At 39.3% G+C, this 26,264-nt stretch overlaps 1 protein-coding gene across 2 annotated transcripts in view; it reads left to right on the forward strand.

The window, feature by feature from the left end:
• The window catches only part of PAPLN (papilin, proteoglycan like sulfated glycoprotein), a 1,077,292-nt gene that overhangs the window by 681,501 nt on the left and 369,527 nt on the right, over positions 1–26,264 (forward strand). Inside the window, exon 12 of one of the 2 annotated variants that reach the window (XM_044074058.1) lies at positions 20,935–21,000. The exons of the other annotated variant lie outside the window; for it this stretch is intronic. Coding sequence (XP_043929993.1) covers positions 20,935–21,000 — 66 coding nt within the window. The remainder of the gene's footprint in view (positions 1–20,934; positions 21,001–26,264) is intronic. 2 annotated transcript variants of the gene reach the window in all.

The following is a 26,264-nucleotide window of genomic DNA, read 5'->3' on the forward strand; positions in this document are numbered from 1 at the left end:
CCACAGAATGTGGGAAATTCAAAATCTCGAATGTAGGAGATTTTGAATTAGCGGTTCTGGTGTTGCGATGTGGTCGTGGATTCAGGCAAATGTTTATGTTTAAGGGTGTTGAGTAGGGGCTGTAGTGTGTGTTGTTACTGTGATGTGTGTGCGAGAGGAATGTAGTTTGTGTGGTGGTGTTTTGTGTGTGTGTGTGTGTGTGTGTGTGTGTGTGTGTGTGTGTGTGTGTGTGTGTGTGTGTGTGTAGTACTACCTTGGAGTTAGAATATTTAAGTAAGGGGGGGGTCTTGGGGGCACAGCCCCTGTAACTGGGGGGTGCAGGGGGGCTTGCCCCCTGCATATAATAAAGGTAGGTGTGTGTGTGCTTGTTTAGTTGTGTGGGTGTGTGTTGTAATGGTGTTTGAATGTGTTGGGAGTTTGAATTTCACGGTTTTGCGGTTTCGTGATTGTGTGGTTTCGGGTATTTGGATTTTCTACTTTATGGACTCGAGATTCTGTAATTTGAGATTTCAGAACTTCAAGCTTATAAAGTGAATCCTGTATAATATACAATAAATGAGATTCTGAGATATATATATATATATATATATATATATATATATATATATATATATACACACACACACACACACACACACACACACACACACACACACACACACACACACACTCACTCACTCACAAAGTAACCTTCCTGAACCAAAAAGGCCTCCTAAGCAAAGTACACAAACTCCCTCAGCAACCCTGAATGCTGTCTGTTAAAACATCCACATAATCACATACAGCCACATCTCATGGAGCCTCTATTTCAAAGCCTATAAGTAAAGCTATCACAGAATGCAACATTCTAGCTGTTGGACACTCAATTGTGAGACACTGCTGTCCCTTTAAACAGGCTGAATAAGTAGAAAATCAGTGTCACTTGCTTATCAGGGGCTAGGATCCACCACATTTACTATGCCCTCAGGTCATTGGACCACAAGTCCCAGTATGACTCAGTCATGGTCCATGTGGGTGTAAATGACCCGAGAAGTACATCTCTAAACTATATGAAAAGAGACATCGTGGAGCTCTCGGAATTAACCGGGCAAGTATGAGCCTAGCACAGAGCAAAATATGACCTTCATGGCTGATGCCACAATATGAACAAAAGATGACTGACTTTAATAATTGGCTTAGTTTGTGATGTCATTCTAAAGGGGTACAATACTTGTCAGCATGAAGGAACTACCTCACAGACAGGGACTAAAGGTGGACGTGTCTTGATTTACCTCAAAAATAAATGTACTTCAAGGCTGGTCAAACAGGACAATTCACTAGAGTTTCTCCACATTCAAATCACCATAGGAAAAATCCAATACACTTCCTTGCAAGCTAAAGCTCACCCTCTGTGACCCAGGAAACCTATACCTATACTAAACCTATACTATACTATAAACTCACAAACTTTAACACTACAGAATTCAACTCCATCAACTGGTCTTTTCTGACTAACATCCCCCTAAATGATGCTGTATCCAGCTTCAATAATATATTCTTAAACACCCTTAGTTCCCTTGCTCCCTCCAGAAAGGTTAGAGTAAAAGCTAACTATGCACCATGGCTCTCTAAAGATTCTAGATCCCTTATGCTCCAAAGAGACAAGGCATGGAAAGCATGGATGAAATCCAAGCTACCACCCCTCCTCCAAAAATACAGACAACTCAGAAATCTAACCAAAAAACAAATCAACCTAGACAAAAAGTCTTTCTTTAACTCTGATCTAATAAACAGCAAATCAAAACCTCAGAAATTCTGGTCAACCATTAACAATATTCTCTCTTCTGATCGCCCCTCTACTCCCTCTCTCTACCCTAATACATCATACCAAGAAATAGCTACACTACTAAATACTCACTTTATCAATACTGTACAGACTCTCATCATCTAGCAGCAACACTACTCCTCCACCTACCTCTCTCAACTTACCTGACAACAATTCTTTCTCCCTTCAACCTGTCTCCACATCATTCATCCGAGCTCTTCTTCTAAAGCTAAAACCCTGCTCCCCCTCCCCTGACAACTTACCTCCTGCTTTCCTAAAATTAGCAGCTGACTCAATAGCATTCCCAATATCTATTATCATTAACAGATCTATCCAGGAATCCACCCTGCCTACCCTGTGGAAATCTTTCTATACCATTCCCTTACACAAAGCTGGAAATTCCACAGACCCATCCAATTACCGGCCTATCACCATCTTATCCCCCCTCTCTAAAATTCTTGAAAAGTGTATTCATACTCAACTTCTCAAACACCTACTCCAACATAACCTTCTCACTCCAACCCAACATGGCTTCCGTCCCAGACAAAGCACAGCTACTGCCCTCCTAACATTCACCCACACCATTTCTGAGGCCCTCGACAACAATAAACTCATTTCTTGCCTGCTCTTAGACCTATCTAAAGCCTTTGACACAGTCTCCCATCCTCTACTTTTATCCAAACTCACCAACCTCAACCTATCACCCTCCACCATTTCCTGGTTTTCTAGCTACTTGTCTGGCAGACAGCAATCTGTTAGATGGCTCTCCTCAACTTCTCCCTTCCTACCTGTTCCAACAGGGGTTCCTCAGGGCTCCATCCTAAGACCCCTTCTGTTCGATATTTTCACCAACGACCTTCACACTTCATGTAAGCTATCCTCCCTTATACAATACGCTGATGATTCTACCCTCATCTCTATCTCTGACAACATCTCTGAACTTCATTCCCTTACTCAGCAATCCTTTCTATCTACTGAACAGTGACTAACAGATAACCTACTAATCCTCAACCCCAAAAAGACTAAACTCCTATTATTCCTCCCCCGCTCACTCTCCCACCTTAAAACATCCTTCTCAATTAGTTCCTTAAACAATATTCTTATTAAACCTGAAGCTCATTCTAAACTGCTTGGAGTCATTATTGATGATGAACTTAAATTTAACCTACATCACCTACACTGTATAAAAAAGACCAACCAGAAACTAGGCTTACTCTATCGAAATAAAAGATACCTAACTCCAAATGCCAGGGTCACCCTATCTCAAGCTCTTCTCCTCCCATTACTCCTTTATGCTGCCCCAGTGTTTACTAATATTCAATCCACAACTTTACATAAATTCCAGCAAACCTACCATAAGCTTGCAAGATTGATCACAAACTCTCCATATAAAACACACCCCTGCACAGCCCTTACATCCCTTAACTGGCTTGAATTCCCTCACTTACTGCTGTTTTCACAACTTCAAATGGTTCACTCTATTCACTACAAGCCTGCATCTTGTCCTGCTCTTTCAACTTTCATCTCTTCCTATAAACCTGCTCATACCCTTCGCATCTTCAACCTACAATTACTTCAATCCTTCCAACCAAAGAAATCTGTAGGCAAACTCTTATATAAATGCTCTATAGTCCAAGCTTGGAACAAACTTCCTACAAACATATGCTCCACTATTCACCCAGCCCACTTTAAAGAAAAGCTCAAACTCCATCTACTTAGCTCCAAAAATTGTGCCTACATAACCCCAACCTAACCCCACCCTCTCCTATTTTAGCTCTCCCACCTCAATTACCTTGAACCTCATATCTTTATTGCTTATTACACCTTTACTATACATACTGTTAACCTCCCCTCTACTACATCTAAGTACACCTTACCTTCTTTTCCCTACTCACATATACACGTCTGAACATCAGACATTCCTCTACTCCTAAATACCTCTCTATACTTTTACGTACCTTAAAAATAGCTCTAGTCTTACTAACTGTATATATGTAAATAACTCCTTCTTGTTATTTTTTATTTCTCCTCCTCTATATCTTACCAGATAAGATAACTGTGTGCTACCATGTATGCCTTCAAGATTGTAATGTCTGTATAATCTCAGTTATTTGAATGTTTCATTACTATAATGTTTTTTTTATTCAACAATGTATAACACAATAGCTGATTGTATTTTGTTATTGTATTTCTTGGAGATTTTCTCCTCGGGTCTCCACTGAAAATGGGCCAAAAGCCCAGCTGGACTAACCTGGTTAACAAATGTCAATAAATAAAAAATGTGAATTAATCCTTTCCTTGATGTAAAAAAAAAATCTATATTCAACAGTTTAGTATAACACTCACAAGTCAACAGAGGTTCTTATAAATCATGTCCTGGATATTTTAAACTGAAATTCAGTCTGGCTGCATTATCATTTGACTCTGAGAAAGTGACTTATTATTCTGGCACTAATATATTCCTCCAAATTTCAGTAAAACTTTTTTCAAGTAGCATTAGGAACTAACAAATTGGATATAGTATATAGCAATGCATCAGCTAATAAGGGAAAAAGTATGCTACACTGGCCAGTTTATCCCTGAAGTCTGAACTTTATGAGTTGCAAGCAGAACATTTTATTAATTTTGTATTGTTTGATTCAATAAACATACAAAGGAATGATATTATATCAGTTATGACAGTTATACCAGGAATATTGTAAATTATAACCTATATCTGTGATTGAGATACTCAGAAATGAATTGTCATGTCCTGAATGTAATGGGTTATTGCTGGAATCCAGTATTTTAATGAGTCTTTGTATTACTTAAGAATTTTTATTATATCACACTATAGCATGGTTTCTTTCTTCAAGCTACAAAAATTACTAGAGTCTGTAAATTCTGAAGTAATACAAAGAGTCATTAAAATACTGGATTCCAGCAATAATCCATTTACAGAAATGTAGATGAACGCATTTGCAAAACATAGCTTATAGCCATACCACTGATACTTGGAAAGATACAGTCAGCATGATTTGGATGTGCTGCCTCAGTACAGCAATATTTATTTACTATGAAATGAACATTAGATGACTCATTGGATTCCAAAGTCATTTGAGTCTGAATCTCTGTTAATACAGATTTTTTGCAACATTTCTGTACAAGTCCGAGGGTATATATTTACTACCAAACACACACACACGCACGCACGCAAGCATGCACACACAAAACCACACACACCCTCACGCTTCCATTCGTGGGCAGACAACAAAGAAGTAAAAAAAAATCAGTCAGTTCTGCGTCTGTGCAGCCTGCCATAAAGGGCATTCGTAAAGAAGAATGTCCTTAAAATGTATATTTTTTTTTTTTAAAGAAAATTAATCTTCCAGCCTTGACAGGCAAGCTTAGTTTTCCAGACAGTGCGCCATGAAGTGCACAAACTTTTACAGACTGTCAGACTGGGAAAAAGTTCATTAAAATTCCGCTCCTTTATGAGGTCGGCTTGTATGCGTCCTAGGCGGTTGCCTAGTCCGCTTATGCCTAAGGCCGGCCATGATGATTGTGCATACCAAGTAACCGCATCTTGGTGGTTGGATTCGGACATTAGCAAAAAAAAATAAAATAAAAAAAATGCCTACTGTAATTATCTTAAACAACACAAAGACAAACCACAAAGTAGTAGGAAGCACTGTGTGAAGCAAAGAACCCAAACGCTGAACCACTTATTCCAGACAGAACAAAAGCAGGGACTGGAATAGAGGTTTGCACACCTTTTAAAAGGAACTTAATGCCGTGGGTGGGATTATAAGAACTTTGTGAGTGATGTCAAAGAAAGGGAGGTGATTAACTAAGTGATTGGCAGCATCTGATCTTCGGTCTGAGGCAGAAATGCGATTGTAGGAACGAGCCAGTGCCACTTTAAACTAATGAATGGCTCACAGAGACAGCTGTTGTCAGTAGAACTGCAATTTCAGATGGAATTTGGCTAACACCTTTGAAACTTTCTTCAGGCACTCTTCCCCCACTCCCCTCAGCCAAAGGTGAGCATGCTCAGAAAGTCAATCCTGAAATATAAACAAAGACTGAATCAAAACAAAAAAATCCCCCGGACTGACCCTTTAAGCAACTCTGCAGAGATTGCAACTAATCTGTTTTCCCAGATTATACCAAAAGATGTTACATAAAAAAGTTAAAAGCTGATCACGGAGTGTTTAGACTCTAAGACAGTGGCACTTTGTTCTGAAAAGAGACTATGAATTTTTGTGTAGAAAAGAGCCTTATAATATTATTGGAAGGTTTAGTGAAAAGTATAGTACCTACAAACATTTAAAGAAATAGTAATCCCCTGACAAGAGCAGACAGAAGTATAATGTCAGAAATAGAAGTAAGAGTTTAATGAGTCAAAAGGCACTCTTTACTAGGTAAAATATCGGTAAAGGGATAAGGAAAAGGTAGGATTTCATACATTAGGAACAGGTGCTCTGAGAAGATATTATCTAAACACTATAGTAGTGAATGAAAGATTTATTCATTCATTCTCTAACTACCTGTTTAATCCATTTCAGGGTAGATGTAGCTTATCCCAGCAGTTAGTGAGAAAATGGCAGAAAAATTAATCCTAGATTGGGTGCCAATCACTTGCAGGGTGAAGGAAAGTCTGTACAGAAAAGTAAAATATGAAAAAAGGGAAAAGGAAAGAAGGCGACACTGGTCCTGGGAAAGAGTACACCATGGTGAAGAGTTGTGCATGGTCCTGCAATATATAAGCTGTATTATCTAGTACTCTGTGCTTCTGGGATGGTCAGCCATGACAAACTGATCTAAGGGGTTGGGGGGACAGACACAATTCAAAAATGCGACCCAGTGACCATATCATATAGTAAGAGAACCTCAACAAGAATAGGAATAGCAGCACACATCCATAGCTAGAACAAGGTCTGGAGGTGATGGTTTTTAGCAGACATATTGTGACAAGGTGACCCATATAGCTGAGTCCTCCTTGACCTGAAAAATTGTGCAGATGTCATGTAGGCTCACCATCTGCAAGGTGAATGATGGTTGGTACTGATGCAGTGTCAGAGTGGGATGCATTAAAATTCAGAAATTGGTTGTAAGAAAGTCCTTCCATATTACACAGCTTATAAACAAAGGGATTGCATCTAGAGCTAGGAATGTAATTTTTCCCCTTAACTCAGTCCTCATTAGGCCAGTCATTGAATATAATGCCTCCTTTGGCATGTATCTGTCCTGGCACATGCATCAACTGGAATGGCCATAGAGATACCTTCCGAAAAGGATACAAGGCCTAAAACAGCATGTCCTACATGGACCGACTCAAAATCCTGTCATACTCAGTATCCTACAGACTGCTAAGAGGTGACCTGTGTCTGGCATACAAGGTATCCTCCAACCCATTACTGATGGATTTACCACACATCAGCAAGTCAAATGGCACCAGAAATACTCAGTCTAGGGATCTAAACCTGTTCTTCAACATCAACAGAGCACTTTGGAGGGACAGGTTTATCTCGCAGAGGATATTGCTGTTATGGAACATACTCTCCATCTACATAAAACAAAGTTCACCCCCATCCATTTTCAAGTGCAACTTAGATTTATGAAAATTTACCCCAGGAGTTCTCCCTGTACTACTAATGTACAGATGCAGCTCTTAAATGCATTCATAGGTCCCCTCAAATTATCTATGGTATGATCCCAGTTATTCTCATTAGAGGTAATATGTAATTATTGACCATGGGATGGGTAAGGCCAATCTATAACCAAATGGGATAGGTTATTTCAGGCACAAAAAGGGAAATTGGCTAGGCTTAAAATGGCCCTCAAGGGCAGCAAGCCTGGTACTTCCCTATGAGCCTATGAACCTATAGGATAGACTAGACCCTGCAATGAAAACCGGCTGCCAGAATGTGAAATAACACTTAAGTGCTAGGTAATGAGCCAGAGCATGTACTGGAGCTAGAAAGGTAGCAGCAGTATATAGCTGGTCTTTGTTCTATGTGCAGTACTGGTTCTGGGACCAGGCTTCTACATCAGGGTGGACTCTTGCCTATTCAAGAGATGTCCCTTTGAAGAGACCAAGTGGGTATGGAAATGCTTACAAGTCCTTAGCCAGGTGCTGTACAAATGGAATTTGAAGTACTAGGTAAATGTGAAAGAGTTAAATAATACAAAATATAATTAACATAGCATAGTCCTAAACACAGCAACACAAGAAATGAAAGGACACAATTATTCATGTTACACAACATTAATGAAGTAAATAGCCACAGAAATAGTAAGTGTTGAGAGAGTATCTTGATAATACCTAATAGGTACTTCTGTAAAGGGATGAGTGCATATCCCACCTCTGAAGAGCTTGTTCTGAATACCAGGGAAGGGGATTAAGGATATGAAGTCGCCAAGTCGGAATGGATCTCTTCAAGACCTCAGTAACCGAGATGCTGACCCACAACTTTGACTAAAAGGCAGTTGGTGCTTGCCATGACAATTACCATAAGACTGAATGATGGATGCCAATAGTGAGGGAAGCCATCAAGACAAAGAAAGAGGCCTCCAATGCAGTGCTAGAAGGGTGACTGGTCAGATCTGGCTGATGGGTGTCAGCAAGCCAGGAAGGTAAAGCTGTAGCTGTTACCAAACTAGAGATCTGTGAATGAGAGGATTTTGGCAAAGTCAAGAAGAATGACTTCTGGATGGCCTCTCACAGGTACAAGCATCCACCTTGTGACTTGGGAAGGCAGAGTATTGCTCCAGGTGTATTTAGCAAGGGAGAGGATATGCTGATCTAAAACAGGGGACATTGTCAAGAGGCAGAAAGAACACACTGGGGAGCTTATAAACCCACTGAACATGCCTTGAGTTGCCCATGCAGTGCCAGAAACACTTCTGAAGATGAGATCGCAGAGTCAAATAAACAGTTCCACTGCAGTAAGACAATCTGAGTGGATGAGTGAAAAACAGAAATACTGATAGTACTGGATATTGTTGAGTTGTATGGGTTAAAATACCTTTTCCATGTTCAGTCAAAATTAGGGACAGTACATCTGGACTACCAAGGTGGAGTGGTAGTTCCCACTTTCAAAATTATGGAGAGAGGGGTGTGATGCTCTTCATGTTTCACTGTTGCAGTCATTACATTTGGGTAATCTGCTGGCAGGTTGTCCTCAGTCAGCCTGAATATCAAAGTCTTGGGTCCTGCATAGGTTGCTGTCTCCTCTTCCATGATGTCAGGTCATCAGGGATATAAAACATGCAGCCGATGCCATTTTCTTCAGTCTTTCTTGCCGCGTGGTGCCCGAACCAGAAGCAGTTCGCAAGTGCTGGTCGGCCGACTCCTGAAATTTTTGCATTTGAGTTTCAGAACTGAAGTCTTCAATTAAAGCTAAGTACCCCATTGGGGAAACTTTTTCTTGCTCCTTACCGATGTCAGTAAAAGTTAATAATTGCATTACTTGTGGGAAGCAAATACCTCATAAGGATTTCCATTTATACTGTATTCCTTGCCTAGGCCCAGATCATAACGTGCCTTGCTGTCAGTTTTGTGCTAGATTTAACCAAGGCACTATTAAGCGTCGATATATCTTTGCTTCAAAATATTTTGGAAACAGATTTAATTACCCTGAAATGTCGTCGGATAGTAATCCGACTACCGGAGTTCACAAAAAATGCAAAGAAAAGGACAGAGACAATCCGACGAGGTCCAAAACCGATGGCGAAGCTTCTCCTAAGCCAGTCACCGGTTCACCGGTACTCAGTGAGGCACTTTCGCAGCCCCTGATACCTGCTACTTTTGAGAAGCAGGCATCTACCGAGACCCATGTGGAGTCCAGCATGCCGCAAGAGTCTATTGTACCCGTGGATGTCCCTCCCTCAGATGGGTATGGAGCCGCTGAGCAGGCACCGGCTTCTGAGGGTGTTTTCAGGCCTCAACATTTCTATATAAAACCGACGCCAGCTTCAAAAACAAAGACAAAAGCAACTTCTAAGGCTAAAAAACTGACGCATGAGCCATGTGCTCAGGCCTCTATGCCTTAAAAACAGATGATCAAAATGGCTGAAGATTTAATTACCTTGATCAGGGGTTCCCAACCCCCCCTGATAAGAGGCCTAGGCAAGACACTGATTATGAATCTTCAGATCAGGTTTCTATTTCTTCTGATTCCTCTTCTAATCAGGATATTTCTATACCACGCTATGAGGATTCAGATGCAGTGGAATCCATCCCATCTGCATCTCCTCCTAAAGATTATTCTTTTGGAGAAACCTTGCATACTTTAAGGGAACATTTTCATTGGGAGAGTCAGGATTTTTCGGAATCAAAAAAAGAGGCTTAGGGATTTCCTTCTTCTTCCTCAGCATAGGCCTTTGGCTATACCTCCTGTATTAGACATTGTTGATGATGTGCTTTCAGAATCAAGCATGGCTCCTGATTCCCTACCTCCGACTCCTAGTAAGCCAGACAGATTCATAGGTTCATAGGTTCATACTAGGCTATTTGCCCTAGGGCATTTATAAGCCTAGCCAGAGTGTGTTTGGCTTTCGCCACCCATTTTAAATTAATTTTGCTATGCCCTTTTTCGAGGTTAGCATACTGTGCCTCTGTCTAACAGTGACACAGAAGCGATACCCAGGGTAAACCTACGATCTCCCATCCACTCATCAAGATTCCTCTTGAAGAGAGTCAATGAGGGACTATGCCTAACCTGGACTGGGATTTTATTCCAGAGTGAAGGAAGCCTCTGGGTTATGAATCTGTCCCTCCAGCATGTCCTATTTATTTCAGTGCTGAGGTTCAAGTCTCTTGAGCGTGTAGCTCAATGGGATTTGGATTTTCTGAGGTGCAGCATGTCCATTAATTCCGGGTTGGACATGGCTTTATACGTCAGGCACAGATCGCCTCTGAGCAGACGGTATGCCACTGAGTAGAGCTGGAGTTTCTTTAACCCGGGCAGCATATGGCATCTGTTTGAGCCCTTTGATCCTCTTGGTGAGGTACTTTTGGGGTCTTTCCAGTTGCTGCAGGTGTCTGGTAAGGTACATCCCAAAAGGGGCATTGTACTCAATTATGGGCCTGATGAGGGATGAGTAAAGAGGCACGATGACCTCCCCTGATCTAGATGTGAATCCCTTCATGATTAGGTGGGCTATATAAAATGTTTTTCTAACCACTTTGGCCACGTGGTTGTCAAATGAGAGATTGCTATCAACTTGGGTCCCCAGGTCCCTAATTACATTCTTTGACATTCCAAAATTCAAAATGTTGACTTTGCAACAGCTTCTGCCCATGCTGGGCAAAAATGCTTGGTTAGTGACTCTAGACTTAAAAGAGGCATACCTGCATATCCCTATAAGGGAATCATGCAGAAGATGCCTCCGCTTCAAGGCTGGTTTTATGCATTACCAATTCTCTGCACTGCCCTTTGGCTTATCTATTGCACCCAGGGTCTTTACAAAGTGCCTGGCACCAGTAATTGCATTTTGCAGACAAAGAAGCATATACATCTATCCTTACTTGGATGACTGTCTCATTCAAGCAGGAAACAAGGACATTCTTCTTCAACATATGGCGTTTGTAAAAAGGCATCTAACATCCCTAGGGTACACAATAAACAAAAAGAAATCACAACTGGTACCCTCTTAAAAGATTACATTCCTGGGTGCAAGCTTGAATACAACTGCCCAGATGGCTTACCTTACGCCAGACAAGCAAAGGCAACTGACTATTTACTTCAAACAGATGGCAACAAAAACCCAGTTATCTGCAAAACAAATTCTGCAGGCTTTGGGGTTCATGGCATCCTGCATTCTAGTAATTCCCTATGCAAGACTGCATATGAGGAAACTACAGTAGTATCTAAAAAGTTTATGGAGTCAACATTGTCACAGTCTGGAAACAATGATTCCTCTCATTCCCTGCCTACAACAGGAGTTTCTTTGGTGGGCAGAGACATGTCACCAGAACATGGGACGGTCTTTCACTCTACCCCCTGCCACCCAAACCCTAACTACACATGCATCAGACTATGCTTGGGGGGCCCACCTGGTGGGGAGATGCATTCAGGGCATTTGGAACCCAAAACAAATGCATCTGCATATCAACCAGAAAGAGATGTTAGCTGTTCAGAATGCCCTGACAGCCTTTAAGGACTTACTTCATCCAGGACAACTACTGATAAAGACAGACAACACCACAGTTATGTGGTACATAAACAAGCAGGGGGGTACACATTCCTACCCCCATTGCAGACTAGCCATGGCATTGTGGGACACAGCCTTGACTTACCAAGTACATCTTCAAGCTCAATTCCTGCCAGGAAAACAAAATACTCTGGCAGATGAACTAAGCAGAAATCTTATGGACCCTCACGAGTGGAAACTGGATCCACAAGTCTTCAGAATGATAACAGAGAAATGGGGGAGTCCAGACATAGATCTATTTGCCTCTCCCCAAAATTACCAACTGGACAAATTCTGCACAAGGACTTATCACAGACAAGCATGGAAAGTGGATGCCCTATCCTTCAGTTAGAAAAACCTATCAGTCTACGCCTTTCCTCCTCTGCCTCTTCTTCCCAAGGTCTTACTAAAGGTCGGACAGGAAAAACCAAAAATTATCCTAATTGCCCCGGACTGGCCTTGCCAGCACTGGTACCCAATTCTAAGGAATATGTCTCAACTTCCTCCTTGGTACTTGCCTCAAATACCTCATCTACCGTCTCAGCAGAGCAATCAAATTCTGCACAACCAGCTCCAAACTCTGAACCTGGCAGCATGGCTGATCATGTAAGTATTCAAACAACAACTCTCAGTAAATTTGTGATGGATGTCATTTTGGAAGCCAGAAGGCCAAGTACTAGAAAATCTTATGCTGATAAATGGAAGAGATTCTGTGCTTGGAACCAAGCACAAGGAACTGACACAGCAGAGCCAAATATTCCTCAGATTTTACAATACTTGACAGAGATGCTTGACAAGGGCCTATCTTTTTCATCAATAAAAATCCATGCCTCTGCCATCTCGGCTCATTACAATACAGAGCCACCAATCTTTTCTCACCCTCTACTGAAGCAGTATCTTAGAGGGGCCAAAAATTTAAGGCCTCCCAGAAGATCACCAACTCCTGCATGGGACCTCAATTTTGTGTTGGAAAAGCTCACCCTGCCTCCATTTCAACCAGCAGCTACTGCGGATATAAAGTTTTTATCTTGGAAAACAGCTTTCCTGCTAGCAATCACTTCAGCAAGAAGGGTTTCAGAACTACAGGCCCTCATGGCTGTGGAGCCTTTTATTACATTTTACCCGGACAGGGTGTCCCTCAGGACTAATCCTTCCTTTATGCCTAAGGTGGTATCCAGTGTTGCTCTTAACCAAACTATTCACCTGCCAACTATTTACCCAAATCCACAGAACAAGGGGGAGCAGAGTCTGCATTCCTTGGACATACACAGACAACTAAGATTTTACTTAAACAGGACCAAATCTCTAAGAATGTCTGAGCAGCTACTGATGGCATTTGCTGCAGGATCAGAGGGAAAGGCTATTTCAAAGCAGACTATTTCAAAGTGGATAAGCCACTACATTCGTTTCTGCTACTTGCATCATGGTAAACCGGTGCCCAAGGGAATCAGGTCACATTACACCAGGGCTGCATCTACCTCATCAGCTTTTCTCAGAGAGGTGCCAACCAAAGACATTATAGAAGCTGCTACTTGCAGCTCTGTTCATACTTTTACAAAGCATTATCATTTGTCAATCTTTTCTAAGTCCAGGGCAGGCTTTGCCACTGCAGTTCTGCAGGGCCTTATAGCCGCTCCTAATGCTATTTAGTTCCAACCTCCCATCCATAGCTTTGGGATTCGACCCAAATGTAATGACTGCAACAGTGAAACACGAAAGAACATAGTACAGTTGTGTACACTTACCATAAATGTAGATGTTCAAGTGTATTCACTGTTGCAGTCCAGGTTACCCACTCGCCATTCCCCTTTTTTTCTAGAGCTTCTCTTTCCTTCACTATATTCTGCAGCCTTTGTGGTGTATTTGCTTTTAGATGAAGGTAAAGTTTATGTTGTTGCAATTGCATTTATATCCCCATTTGGGGGGCACCTGACATCTGGGGCAAGAAAAACTGAAGAAACTGGCGTCAGCTGCATGTTTTATACCCCTGATGACAGCCACTGGATTTAGCTGACTGCCATTATCCATGACTGTTCCCTGTGCGCATATGTGCTAACTTGTTATTCTAATTCTCATTTTGGCTACTACTGTCTACTTCATTTAGTCTAATTTGGCCTGCAGTTTGAAGCAACCTCCCAAATGATGTTAAATAACCAAACACTGCAAAAATGTAAATCTTCTCTTAGTGAACATTGATACAATGAAGCTTAATGTAACTCCTTGTCCATGCTGTCTACTTTATTATAATTCCAATCTTAAGATTTGATAGCAGTGCGACCTCTGAATCTTAACTCTTTATGCTGAACTGATGGATGCTCATTTGTACATATGTGTATACACCTACATTTAAGCTATGAAAAATATTAATTTTCTCAGATTTCCACTGTCATACCTTATCTATAGTCCTGTAACTGTTTATTTATATTATATATTTCTTTTAATAACGTTTGTAGTAATTTACTTTTATAACTGGTGTTCTTATTGCTAGGCTTCAACAGAATGTATTTATTTGGTTGAAAACTCAAAATATTGAAACCCAGAATGTTGCAAACTCAAATTTTTAAATAAATAAATACATTTCTAGTTGCTCTGTCAATGGGCCCTTTTGGAGGCTTTGTTCTTATTTGGAGTGCCTGCCTCAAACACTTGACCACTGTTTTTTAACAGCTAATTTGACAGCTGTCACTCAGCTGTTGTCTGTTGCTCTGGTGCCTGCATATGTTGTGTACTCAAATGGTTATAAAACTGGACTGGGTTTTCTATTGGAGGGTCCAGTTCCTGATATCTGGTGTAATTCGATCTCAATGATCTCCATGATGTATCACTAACAGAGTTTTCCTGTGGAAGAAATCTCTCACATTTTTGTGTCCTTTATAATAAAGAATGTCTCATTGCATTTGGCATTCTGTGGCAATGTAGGAACTGTTTAATGCTCACCAACAACTGACTACTACTGGAAAACATGGCATGATTTGTGAGAAGTGTAATTTATCTATTTAACCTGGAGACGAAATTCTGTCTTAAACAGATGCACAATAAACAACACATAAACTCACCCTTATTTTCAAAAGATTAGGCTAAACAAATATATTCTATGGTTATAAAGAAAATCACTCCACAAGCCTTAAAGAATCAAAATATAAAAGCTTCCACAGGAATCCACTAACACAAATTCACCGCACTCACATACCTCACCAGGCTGCAAACTTTTCACTGCCACTCCGTATGTATGTCCAAATAGAAATGCCCTAGTAATTTGTGACTCCGTCATCAGACATGCTGAGTGTAGTCAAGAAGCTTGACAAAGACAGATTAATGGTTAACTGCCTTTCTGGTGCCAGGGTCTTGCTTTGCATGTGTGAAATGCTGGTTAAAACTCTGGCCCTGAGTGGAATCCTACTTTCACTCAGATACCCAGATACAAAGATAATAATTGGCTTTATCAATTTGCTAAGCAGCTGCTGTCATACTAGGGTTTTGAGTATGTGTCAAGCTTGGGGCAAGATGACTTACAGCCCATGTTGTTTCATCAGGTGTGGCTTCTACATTTCATTCCATGGATACTGCATACTGCCCAAAGCACTTTTTCTGGGCCCATAGTGTTTTTTTTAAGCAAAGTCCATCATCTGGACATTCCAACATAACAAAAAGTCTTGCAGTAAATTGCAGTTCAGGGTACATCAGTGTTGCTCTGCTCAGCGCCAGAAGACTTAAAAATAAATTGCCAGATGTTGAGGCATTCCAGTGACTTGAACACATCTATATTTGTGAAGTAACACATACTTGGTTTTATTGTGAGTACAGCACTCTGTCTTTATCAAGTTTCATCGAATATCATGCATTCAGACCTGCTATGAACTGCAGGGGAGTATTAGTATTTCTTAGCGAGACCCATTTATCTTTAGATTCTCCATGATCCACAAAAGAACTTACTGAACTTCCAGTCACCCTAAACATGACCAATTATTAGTTCATAGCCTAGTACAGATCACATTCCATGCCTCCAGAAGACCATGAAAGATTTCAAAACGTACTTACTGAATTACACATAAAAATACTTTTTTGCTGGGTGAATTCAAATATCCATCTATTAACCGAAGCACTTATTTCACAAAGGCTGCGAATGCCAGTAGGTTTGTATTTATTTATTTGTTTTATTTATTTAACATTTGTTTACCAGGAAAGTCTGACTGGACAAAAGAGTTCATTCTCAGCAGAGGCCTGAGGAGAAAAGCTCTATACAAACACATATTAAAATAAATGTTAATTAAATTTAAAAAAACAGAGAATCAAAAATATAACAGGAAATTTGTGTCTGCTTACAGTTTAGCAGAGGACAGAAAAGAATAGCATTTTGATATGTGAGCTGAAAACTAATACCTTATTTAACAGTATCATAGCTGGCCTTAGGCGGCCACCACTGTAGCAGGGGCACTTTTGAAGTAAACTGGATGTTGTAAGTAGACCAGGATGGGGGCATCAGGTGGTGAGTGTGGGAGGGTGCTGTGGAGCCCTTTTGCCTAGGGCACCACTTGACCTAAGGCCGACCCTGAACAGTACAACATGTTTTGGGATGTGCTAGACTTGTTTAGGCAATTTGTAGACTTAGTAAATACTAACTCTATTGAGTAAATAGTTAACCAGTCCACTAAGAGTCAAAATCTTCTTGACCTCATCTTCACTAACGTAGCTCTTGTACTACTCCTGATCAGTAACTCCTTCAAGACATCTAAACCCACCACAATGAATGCTTCGGAATTCAAGGGCTTTAAAAAGACAAACCTATTACAACTATATGATAAACACTCAAAATTCTGCTGCAGGATTTTCAACTCCCATGTAGCTTCAGCAGTCATACTAATGAATTTTACTTCCATCCAATAAACAGCATGAAACAAGAGTCCCCAATCAGAACCAAATTTATTTAGAAGTGTAAAAATAAGCCAACTTGGTGGAATGCTAGCATTAATAAGTTCTATAATAAAAGAAAAAAGTTGACTAAGTCCTATAATAAATCAAAATCTACCCACATTCAGGACTATATAAAAAAATCAGCAGCAATCTGAAAACACAATGAGGAAGATCAAAGCATCTGAAGCTAAGGATAATCATAAATCCTTTTTAACCATTTGACAATTAAGAAAGAATACACAGAAATGTTGTGAATTAATTCATAATGGTATTACCCACCCCAGCTCTACAGATATTGATAATATACTTGCAGATAAATTTAGTGTCAGCTCTATACCAGAAGTAGTTATTAAAGTTTCACTAATTACCTTAGTCATTTCCTAACCACACTCTCTGAAGCTAAAAATACCACCTCTGTTGCTCCCACCAATATACTTCATTGCTTAATCAATAGCTCCAGCCTCTCAGAACCCATCTTAAAAAGGTGATTAGTGAATTCCTCTGGGCTTTGTACTGGGACTCCTTCTGTCTGCCATCTCCTTCTCAGGTCTATGAAGCACTAACCCAGATATATGACTGTAAACAGTGCTTTCATTCAGTCAGCACCAAATACAATATTACTACAACAGGGGCTAAACCATTACAAGTCCGTGGTATACTGGAAGGAGGCATAAATTAAATGCAAAGAAGCATAACACCTTTAGTAAGCAAATCTAAATGGCATCTTAACAGAATACACAGCATCCTACTCCAAAATGATGTAGTCATCAGAGATTGCCTTGGTAGGTGACTCTATTCCTTTGATCACCACATAGCAAAAGTAGTAAAGAAATCCTTCTGTCTAGCTCTATTAATACCAAAATGTATTTCAACCAGATCAAAAGATGTCATTCGTCTATACTCTGTCCTAAACAGACTAATTGCAGAATGTAATGCCCCTTTTAGTATACATATATCCAAACACATCACACAGCTAGAAAGAACCCACCGGTTCCTAAATAAAAAGATCAGACTAAAGACCCTCACCTACCAAGACAGACTTGAAGCTCTATTCTTATACTTTGTCCATTATATACGCCTGTGAGGTGACATATCTGGTATTCCATGCTGTTAAGGACCCAATCCTTCTAAAGTTCCTACACCTCCACAAAACAAATAGGTTCACAAGCACTCAAACTAAAGGCTTGAGAATTCATAAACAAATAAATAAGAGAGTGAAGAGACAGATTTATTACTCAGCTTCCCATTCTCTGGAATACTCTTCCATTACATATGAAACAGAGTGATACTCTCATATCTCTTAAGACAAACAAAAATCATCCCAGGCCTGAATGGTTTTTGCCCTCCTGCAGGCAGGAGGTGCCCTATGAGGGTGGCTAATGGCAAGCTTAGGCGATTATGGTCCGTGGACTAACTCCATTTTGTAACCCCTATACGTATGTGGGCTTATGAAACAGTTGTGAACCTAGCCTACAAAATGAAGCAAGTGATGAATTTGCCTTAAGCATACCCCCACCCCCATAAGATCAGCATATTAGGGCTTAAAGTTTTTAAGTAAATAAATCTATTTATGAGAAGTGGCAGGTTAACAAAGCTCATAACTTTACAATCACTACACAAAAAGCATCCAAAGTGCGCAGGAAATGAAAAGGACTTCTACTACTACCATATGGCAATATTTAAACTATAAATAAAATGGGTACTGAGAAATCTTACTTTTGTCCTGGCTAGTGTCATTAACAGTGCTGGTCTGTTATTCAGGGGGTGTTCTAGAATATAATGAAGTTAAATATTTTGCTCAGAATCACGCGGTATGCAATTGTGAACTAGTGGAATTCAAACTCAGAATTTTAGGAGTGCAGCTTCAGCTTAACATGGGCTCACCATGCCACACCACCTTCTTTCAAAGGTATATATATATATGTCAAAGTCAAAGTAAACTTTATTGTCATTCAGACCCACACACAGTGCGAATAAATGAAATTATGTTGCTTCGGTTCCAAGTGAATATATCACATACAACTACAGAGAATAACAAGGGCATATAACACAGTATGGTAACGTATACATACACTAAACAATACTGACAAGATCTGAAATACCTCTATAGATACCTCTGAGATACCTCTATAGATACCTCTGAGATACCTCTGTAGGTTAACGCCTCATCTGTGGTTTTATTTTTAGTACAGTTTTTCTCATTGCTGCCACTGACATGAGGCTCCATATTAGCCAGCTCCCTAATCGTTCCATCCTCATGTGTGCCCTGAGTATACTGTGATTCTCTAGAATACAGGGTCTCCCACCCAGGAGCACTCCATATGTGTCAGTTCACCATGTCCTCACTTGTGAGTTCGCTTAAGCATTGACCACTGACAAATGATATTGGTCTCACTTCCCTTTGATGTACTTATGTTACTAGCATTCACCAAAAGAATATCCCCATGATAACACCTTCCCTGAAATGCCTACCCCTTCCCACCTTACAGCACTGGGCTGATGAAAGAAAAATGGTGTCACTGTGTGAATCTGTCTGCATCTGTGTGCCTCAGCACGTAATCAGACCCTCTTGTCCTGGAACAGGTGATCAGGCAGAGGAACCTCATTCCTGTTCAACCCATGCAAGCAACTACTAGGTGCACAAGACATTGATCATACTTGGGATGCTTCAGTCACAGCTGTAGCTTTATTCATCTAAGCCAACAACTCCTCTGAATTGCATCATTTGCCATAATATCTTCCCTCGAGACACGTGCACCAAAAGCAAATTCGTTCTAGGAATGTCAGTCTTACAGTGTGTGTGTGTGTGTGTGTGTGTGTGTGTGTGTGTGTGTGTGTGTGTGCACGCGCGCATGTGTGTGTGGTATCACATAACTCCTCATTCCCCTGATAGCTCGATGGTGACTTTAATCTTTGGCACATTTCCATAACCGTTCTGTATCTACCTGCCTTGTGTCATCATACCTTTCCAATGAGTCCTACTTTTACCTCTCCTAGCTGTACCTACCATGCTTTTTTCTTCTGTGCACTCCCCTTGCTTCCATTTCTATGTTCCACATACCCATGAACATCAGTCTTTTCACTATGTAAGTTACTCTTTGTAACTACATGTGACTATAATATTTTGCCCTTCTGATGTTTTATTTGAGGTATTTCAAGTCCTGATATTATGAATCTTGATGTAATGTTATAAATCCTATATATAAAGACAACTGTGCCACTGTGAGTATATTATAAGATATGTTTTGATAAGTTTTTCTCTTTAGATGCCTACAGCTACACAATGCACCAACGTAGCTACTCTGTTTTGACAATATGAATGCCTTTTTATTTAATATCTGATGTGCAGTTCATTGTTTTGCTTGGTATATTGTTAAAACATTGGATACATTTTGGAGTTTCTGTCCCCCTGACTTTCTCTGCAAATGGAACTACACAGGTAGCCATTCTTAGAAAATAAATAAAATAAAATAAAAATAATCTTGTAATTTTGTTGCAGTCTGCTTTCCTTTATGCATCACCTACAGCCTTGACTATTCCTAAATTGTTTTCTGTTCTCTATTCAGTGTTTTTGTTCACTGCAATAAACCTAGTTAATTGAACATTAATAGAAAATGAAAAAAAAAATAATTACTACTTTAAACTGTGCTATGTATGTACTGTAATCAAGAACTGATGTTATGACATCACAGCTCTTACAATACAAGCATGGTCCATTTTAAAAGCAGTGTAAATGGATGTTCCATTTAAGGGGTTGTTCTTTTTTTAATTACAGTAAGTATAATATAGTACAGTATAAAAATGTCAGAAATAACGCAGTGTTAAAGGCTCTGCTCTTAACAATTTGCAGGATTCTTATTCAAACTAGAGTGCTCAGAGAAGTAAACAGAAGCTAGGGATGGGAATTCTGGAACAGTTAACATTAGCAATTAAAAAGCTCTGTTCTCTCTGACTAAGGAAACGTATTACTTGTTATGTTCCTATGATTTTATGAAGGGTGCACCAATATTAAAATGTTAAAACTTTGTTCCATATGAAAGGATGTCATACATATATCAGCCAAGAGGGTGGCAACACACTGGATATGGGATCTCACAAGTGTACAGGTAACAAGCTCCGTTCACTTTAGTGCAGCTGTCTTGCTTATCTTCCCGTGTAAAAGTCAAAACAAGAGGAATGAAAAACTGCAGCAGATAGCATGTGTGCTTCATTTCTCTAGTTTTGCAAAGGGTGGTGCTTTTTTAGTAAATGCAGTGTGTTCATTAAGCATTATATAAGGGGCTTGCTTGCATTGCTGAGAAAAGGAAATTACTTTTTCATTTTGCTTTTTTGTTTTAAAGGGCATTTTCTTTTGCAGCATGAACAGTGTTGGAATGAGACAGCATCCCTTCCCTAGCATTGGCATTCCTGCTCATGGACAAGTTGCCTTAGTTATATGGTTCAAATATACAGAAACATATGTGTATGAGACCTATAAATCCAAATTTCTGTTGTGAAACAGGTACACACAGAACTACCTAGCATTTCAGCAATTTAGCAGCTATTTCTTAGGTTGTTAACCTGGGTTATGGAGCTGTAATGGGTTGCAAGTGGGCTGACTTGGGGGTAAATTATGTTTTTTCCTGTTTTTGCTTTTTTCCTGACAATAGGAAAACAGCTTTATTAATTTCACACCCAGGTGTATCATTTAATTGTCTGTTTTATAATGCTAATAAATGCAGGGAGACAAGTACTTGGTAATTAAAATACAGCAGAAGGGAAACTACCAATGCAGTATGGCAGACAGTAGTTTGTGACCATATTATTTTCAAATCGTATTACATGGACTGACGGTGTTAGGGCTGGGATGCTGACATCCAACTGAAACAAAAGTCTTGGTGATGGAGAAGACTAGGGGAGTTACTTGCAGAGTATCGCTGCCTAAAATGTGTATGCAGAACAGTTTACCTGATTTGCATTTACTTTTGATGTTTTCAGTGGATTGGGTGTTCTAAGATTTATTACAGTTTCCTGTTTTTAAGAATATTATTCTGTTTCAGGTTTTTTTATTTATATGCAGTTTTGCAATCATTGTTCCCTTCTGCAAAGCCTACAGAGACTAGTCCTTTCACCCTCCCGGAGCACAGCATTATTCGTAGCCAGCAGTATCAGACGTGTGAGATGGAAAAGGATCTTTCATTTTTTTCACTGTGTGCTGGTATTTGTCGATATTGCTATAGATGCAATTTAGGTATATATGCACAGAGGGCATCTTACCACAAACTTTCCCATTCCCCTTCTAATGCTCCTGACTGGATTCCAGGAGCCACCTATTGCCTTTAAATGTAAAACCTGAGCTGTATCTTACCTGCTTCAGTCTTCTTGGGCAGGAAAGAAGTCCAGATCCCAGTAAAATATCTTCTTGCATCCATAACCTAGCTTTTGGTTATTTCTTAGTGCAAGTCCTAGTGTTATAAGCACTTGTGCAGACACATTTAAGCAACTACCTGTACCTGTGTTTAATCATATATTAAATTATTCCTAATGCCATATATTGTAAATCAATTTTACATGGCCAGAAATACCTTGTGAGATATTTTTATGCATTGACTTAAATGATGTGCATTTGTATTTCTTTTGGTTTATTCATTTTTGTATATTTAATTATGCAACATTGCACCTATTTTGGACTTGGCGCTTGAAATTAAATTTGTTCTACCTGTAGTGTTGTGAACTGGTTCAGCTCTTTGCTTAAATATTTGTTTTCATGAGTGCTACTTAAGCTCTTAAAATGTACAAAAAGAAATTAAAATTTAGTACTACACATATAATATCCTACATCAGCTACAAAGTATATAGACTTTGATGTTAGCAGATGGTCATAATATATATTAAAGAGATTTGCAAATCGCTCACACTAAGTAGAGGCTTTGCATTATTTTTATGCGTCTTTGGGAAATGTAAAATATGACATGGAACATTGTTATCTGAGAAACAGTTATTTTCTGAAATATCTGCAAAGTTATATACTTTGTTAGTATCCTGCAAAAAACAACTCTAAAATACCCATCGTATTAATCAAAGTTTAAAAGCCTGTCAGTTGTACTCTGTGGCAAAATTAAGTGAAGACATGCATGAATAAACCACCCAGAACTTAATAAGAGGTAATATTATCCAGATGTGTGGTAATAGATACAAGCTATCCAAAACTGTATGATGAAAAATAAATAATGAAATAAATAAAATCACATACCCACACCACGTGTTGATAAAAACTATTTGTTATTTGTTTTGGAACATATAGATATTTTCTGTCTTATGCATCCAAAAAAAAAAAAACTCCTCCTGGCCTAGCAGCTACTTAGCTAAACAGAGTATGAGAGAACCATGTTCAGCCATGTGGCACAAACTGATGAAGCCATGTCTGCATCCTCAACAACCTTGGTTCGGTTAGCAAATGCACATGACAGAGAATCAGCTGAGGAGATGGGATTGAGGGCCAAAGTCAGACTAACCAGCCCAAGGGAGAAGGGTGATGGTTTGGTCAGCTGTGTGACTGCTCTCTTGGGGAAGACAAGTGATGTAGTAGTAGCTGCAAGGGTCCATAATGTATGCTTCAACCAGCCAAACATCATGGTTGTATTGTAACTGGGATGCAGCATTGGTGTGTGTGTGTGTGTGTGTGTGTGTGTGTGTGTGTGTGTGTGTGTGTGTGTGTATGTGTGCGCGTGCGCGTGTGTGTGTGTGTATGTATATGTGTGTTTGTAGACACGCAGGACATATAATTACAGACCCTGTTTCAGCAGTGCACTCATCAACACCATGTAGACTAGGCAATAACAAATAGGGTTTATGTTACTTGGTCAAGACCAGAAATTGTAACTGTTCAGAATTTCACAGAATGTCCTGTTTTTTGCCACATATTTCTGGTCTGTTCCTCATAAAATTTGTGATTTTTCTGGCACATCATTGAAGACAGCAGTCCCTAAATAATGACGGACAAACTTCATATTATTCAAAAAATATATGTTAAGTTATCAATTTTCTGAGTTTATAAGAGCAGTATTTAGAATCTGTCCCTAATTTTGGGCCTTTGTACCCCCATTATTTTTGGCAATGCACATAATTTTTGCTGTAAGAAGTCGAGAGGTATGGTCAAGATAGAACAGGATGAATCAAAAAGGTCAGCTTAAAAAGGATGGCTTCAGACAAGACACTAAGGATTTAAACATCATTGCATTAAGCCCCAAATGAAAACATGCAGTTATAAGCATTGCTGGAAGTGAGCAGGCCAGCATGTTTCTCCTATGTTGGAACATTTTTTCAGTTAAATTGTAGCCATCAAACTGTATTACCAACTGCCTCTTGCATTTAATTAAACTCAAAGAAATTCTAATTATTGTTGACTGAAAATTGAACACTTATTTTTTTTCCACCAAGGTTGTACTACTTCGGCAATAGAAACTGAAGTAGTGGGGGACTGAAAAGAAGCAGGGGGTCTTACCTCTTGCAGGAACACAAAATTAATGTATCATTTTACAATTTAGATTTGTCACTTACAAAGGCTGTTTACAGAGAATGTTTTATAAGGATGATTCATTCCTAAGTGGACATGTAACTCACTTTATTTGCATCTGGTAAAATGTACTGCAAAATGACCTTCAGCCTCGATAAAGAGAGAGAATGAAAGAGATGGGATTGGACAGCATCAATGATCATAGTGGTAAAGAAGTAAGTTATAACAGGATTTACAACTCTTCTTTCAATGCCTGTTCAGTAATGACATCCTAGGTGGATTGATGCGGTTATGTAAAGGTTTATTTTAAGTCCAATGTGTTCTTTAAAAAAAAATAATTTAATTTGAATTATTAGCCTAGCTGATGACTCCTCTTGGCTAATTAAAATTCAGCGTTTTTTCTACCTAGTTCATAATTCTTTACCTGTTAAAGAAGCCAGCTTCTACTTAATCAATCCCAAGCACTATGTCTATTAATGATCAAAGAACAGTATGAGTTTCATACTTAAAGCCCAGCAGTCTCTGCCTCATGGTCAAATATTGATTAAAGAACAGTGTCTGTTACTTGGTCAAAGCCCAGCATTATGCCTGCCACATAGTCGAGTACTGTATGCTCAACATGGTCAAATCCCATCTGTGGGTATAATTCCTGGTCAATAAAATTGAATCAAAATGTGAATTCCTATAAATTTTAAAGTTCAAGTCATAGAATATAGTGCAATGATTATGAAGTGAAACAAAACAGATAAATGTAACAAAGGTAATAAAAATCAAACCATTAAATAATCATGTATTGGCTATGCATTTTCCATTGTTCTCCACCACACCTGATATTATAATAATAAAAATTGTAAACACTGAACAAATAGGGCCAGATTCCAAAAGAGTTGCTCTCAGTGTGTCTATCCTGATTCTGAATGACTTGCTCTCAGTGTAAGCGACTTACTTCAGTGCAAGACCTATCTATCAAAAAGGCTTACACAGGGGGCCAGATTCCAAAAGACCTGCTCTCAACTTAAGTGGTCACTTACACTGAGAGCAAGTGTTTGGAAATGGGCCCATAATATTGAGTCAGGAAATGTCAAAAACTGATAGAATAAATTTATTACAATATTGAAACCTGATTTCATGGCATCATGGGTATATAATGCTGCTGTGTTCACCTCCATGAAAGCGAGTATGAAACTGCTATCATGGAGGCTCTTAGCAACCCGTGTAATGCACCAGGATGTATAGGGACATATATACAACAAGAATAAGCCAATACAAAGCTATATTTGTGAACAAGTTTTCAAACATAAAATATACTGGGCATGTAAGTATAAAATTCATCAGAAATGTAAATGCAGAGCAATCACTCATCCATCAGTACCTGTGGAAGAATTATTAAAGATTACCTGTCATAACCATCATCCAGATCCACTTGAAGTTGAAAAGTATGTCTGTTGTGCAGAATTACTCACTAAAACAGCACTTTCATGGGGACATAATGTGATTAGTAGTTAATGATGTTATATCCTCCAGTTCACTAGAAGCCAGTTTGAATTTGTGGCACCTGTGTGAAAATCTATTTTGTAAATATTAAATAAAGTGTGAAACAAAGTGTTTTCATGTTGCAATACTGGAGATGTGAATTTGGCATCATTAGATGCTAGTGCATTCACCTTAAAACAGGTGTATTTATGCAAAAAAAATGACTGATCCTAGCTGTACCATTGCTGTTGTCATGATGTCAACATAGCAAAATCACGATTTAAGTACCATGACTATCTGGATGATGCATGGCATTCTCCTAACAAAGGGTAAAGTCTGTAGGCAATTATGCAACATATATGGTTTTATAACATACTGTGGATGTACAAAAACAATACCGCT

Source organism: Protopterus annectens, chromosome 6.part0 (assembly GCF_019279795.1).
Source record: "Protopterus annectens isolate FY-2018-M chromosome 6.part0, PAN1.0, whole genome shotgun sequence".
Taxonomy (NCBI): Eukaryota; Metazoa; Chordata; order Ceratodontiformes; family Protopteridae; genus Protopterus; species Protopterus annectens.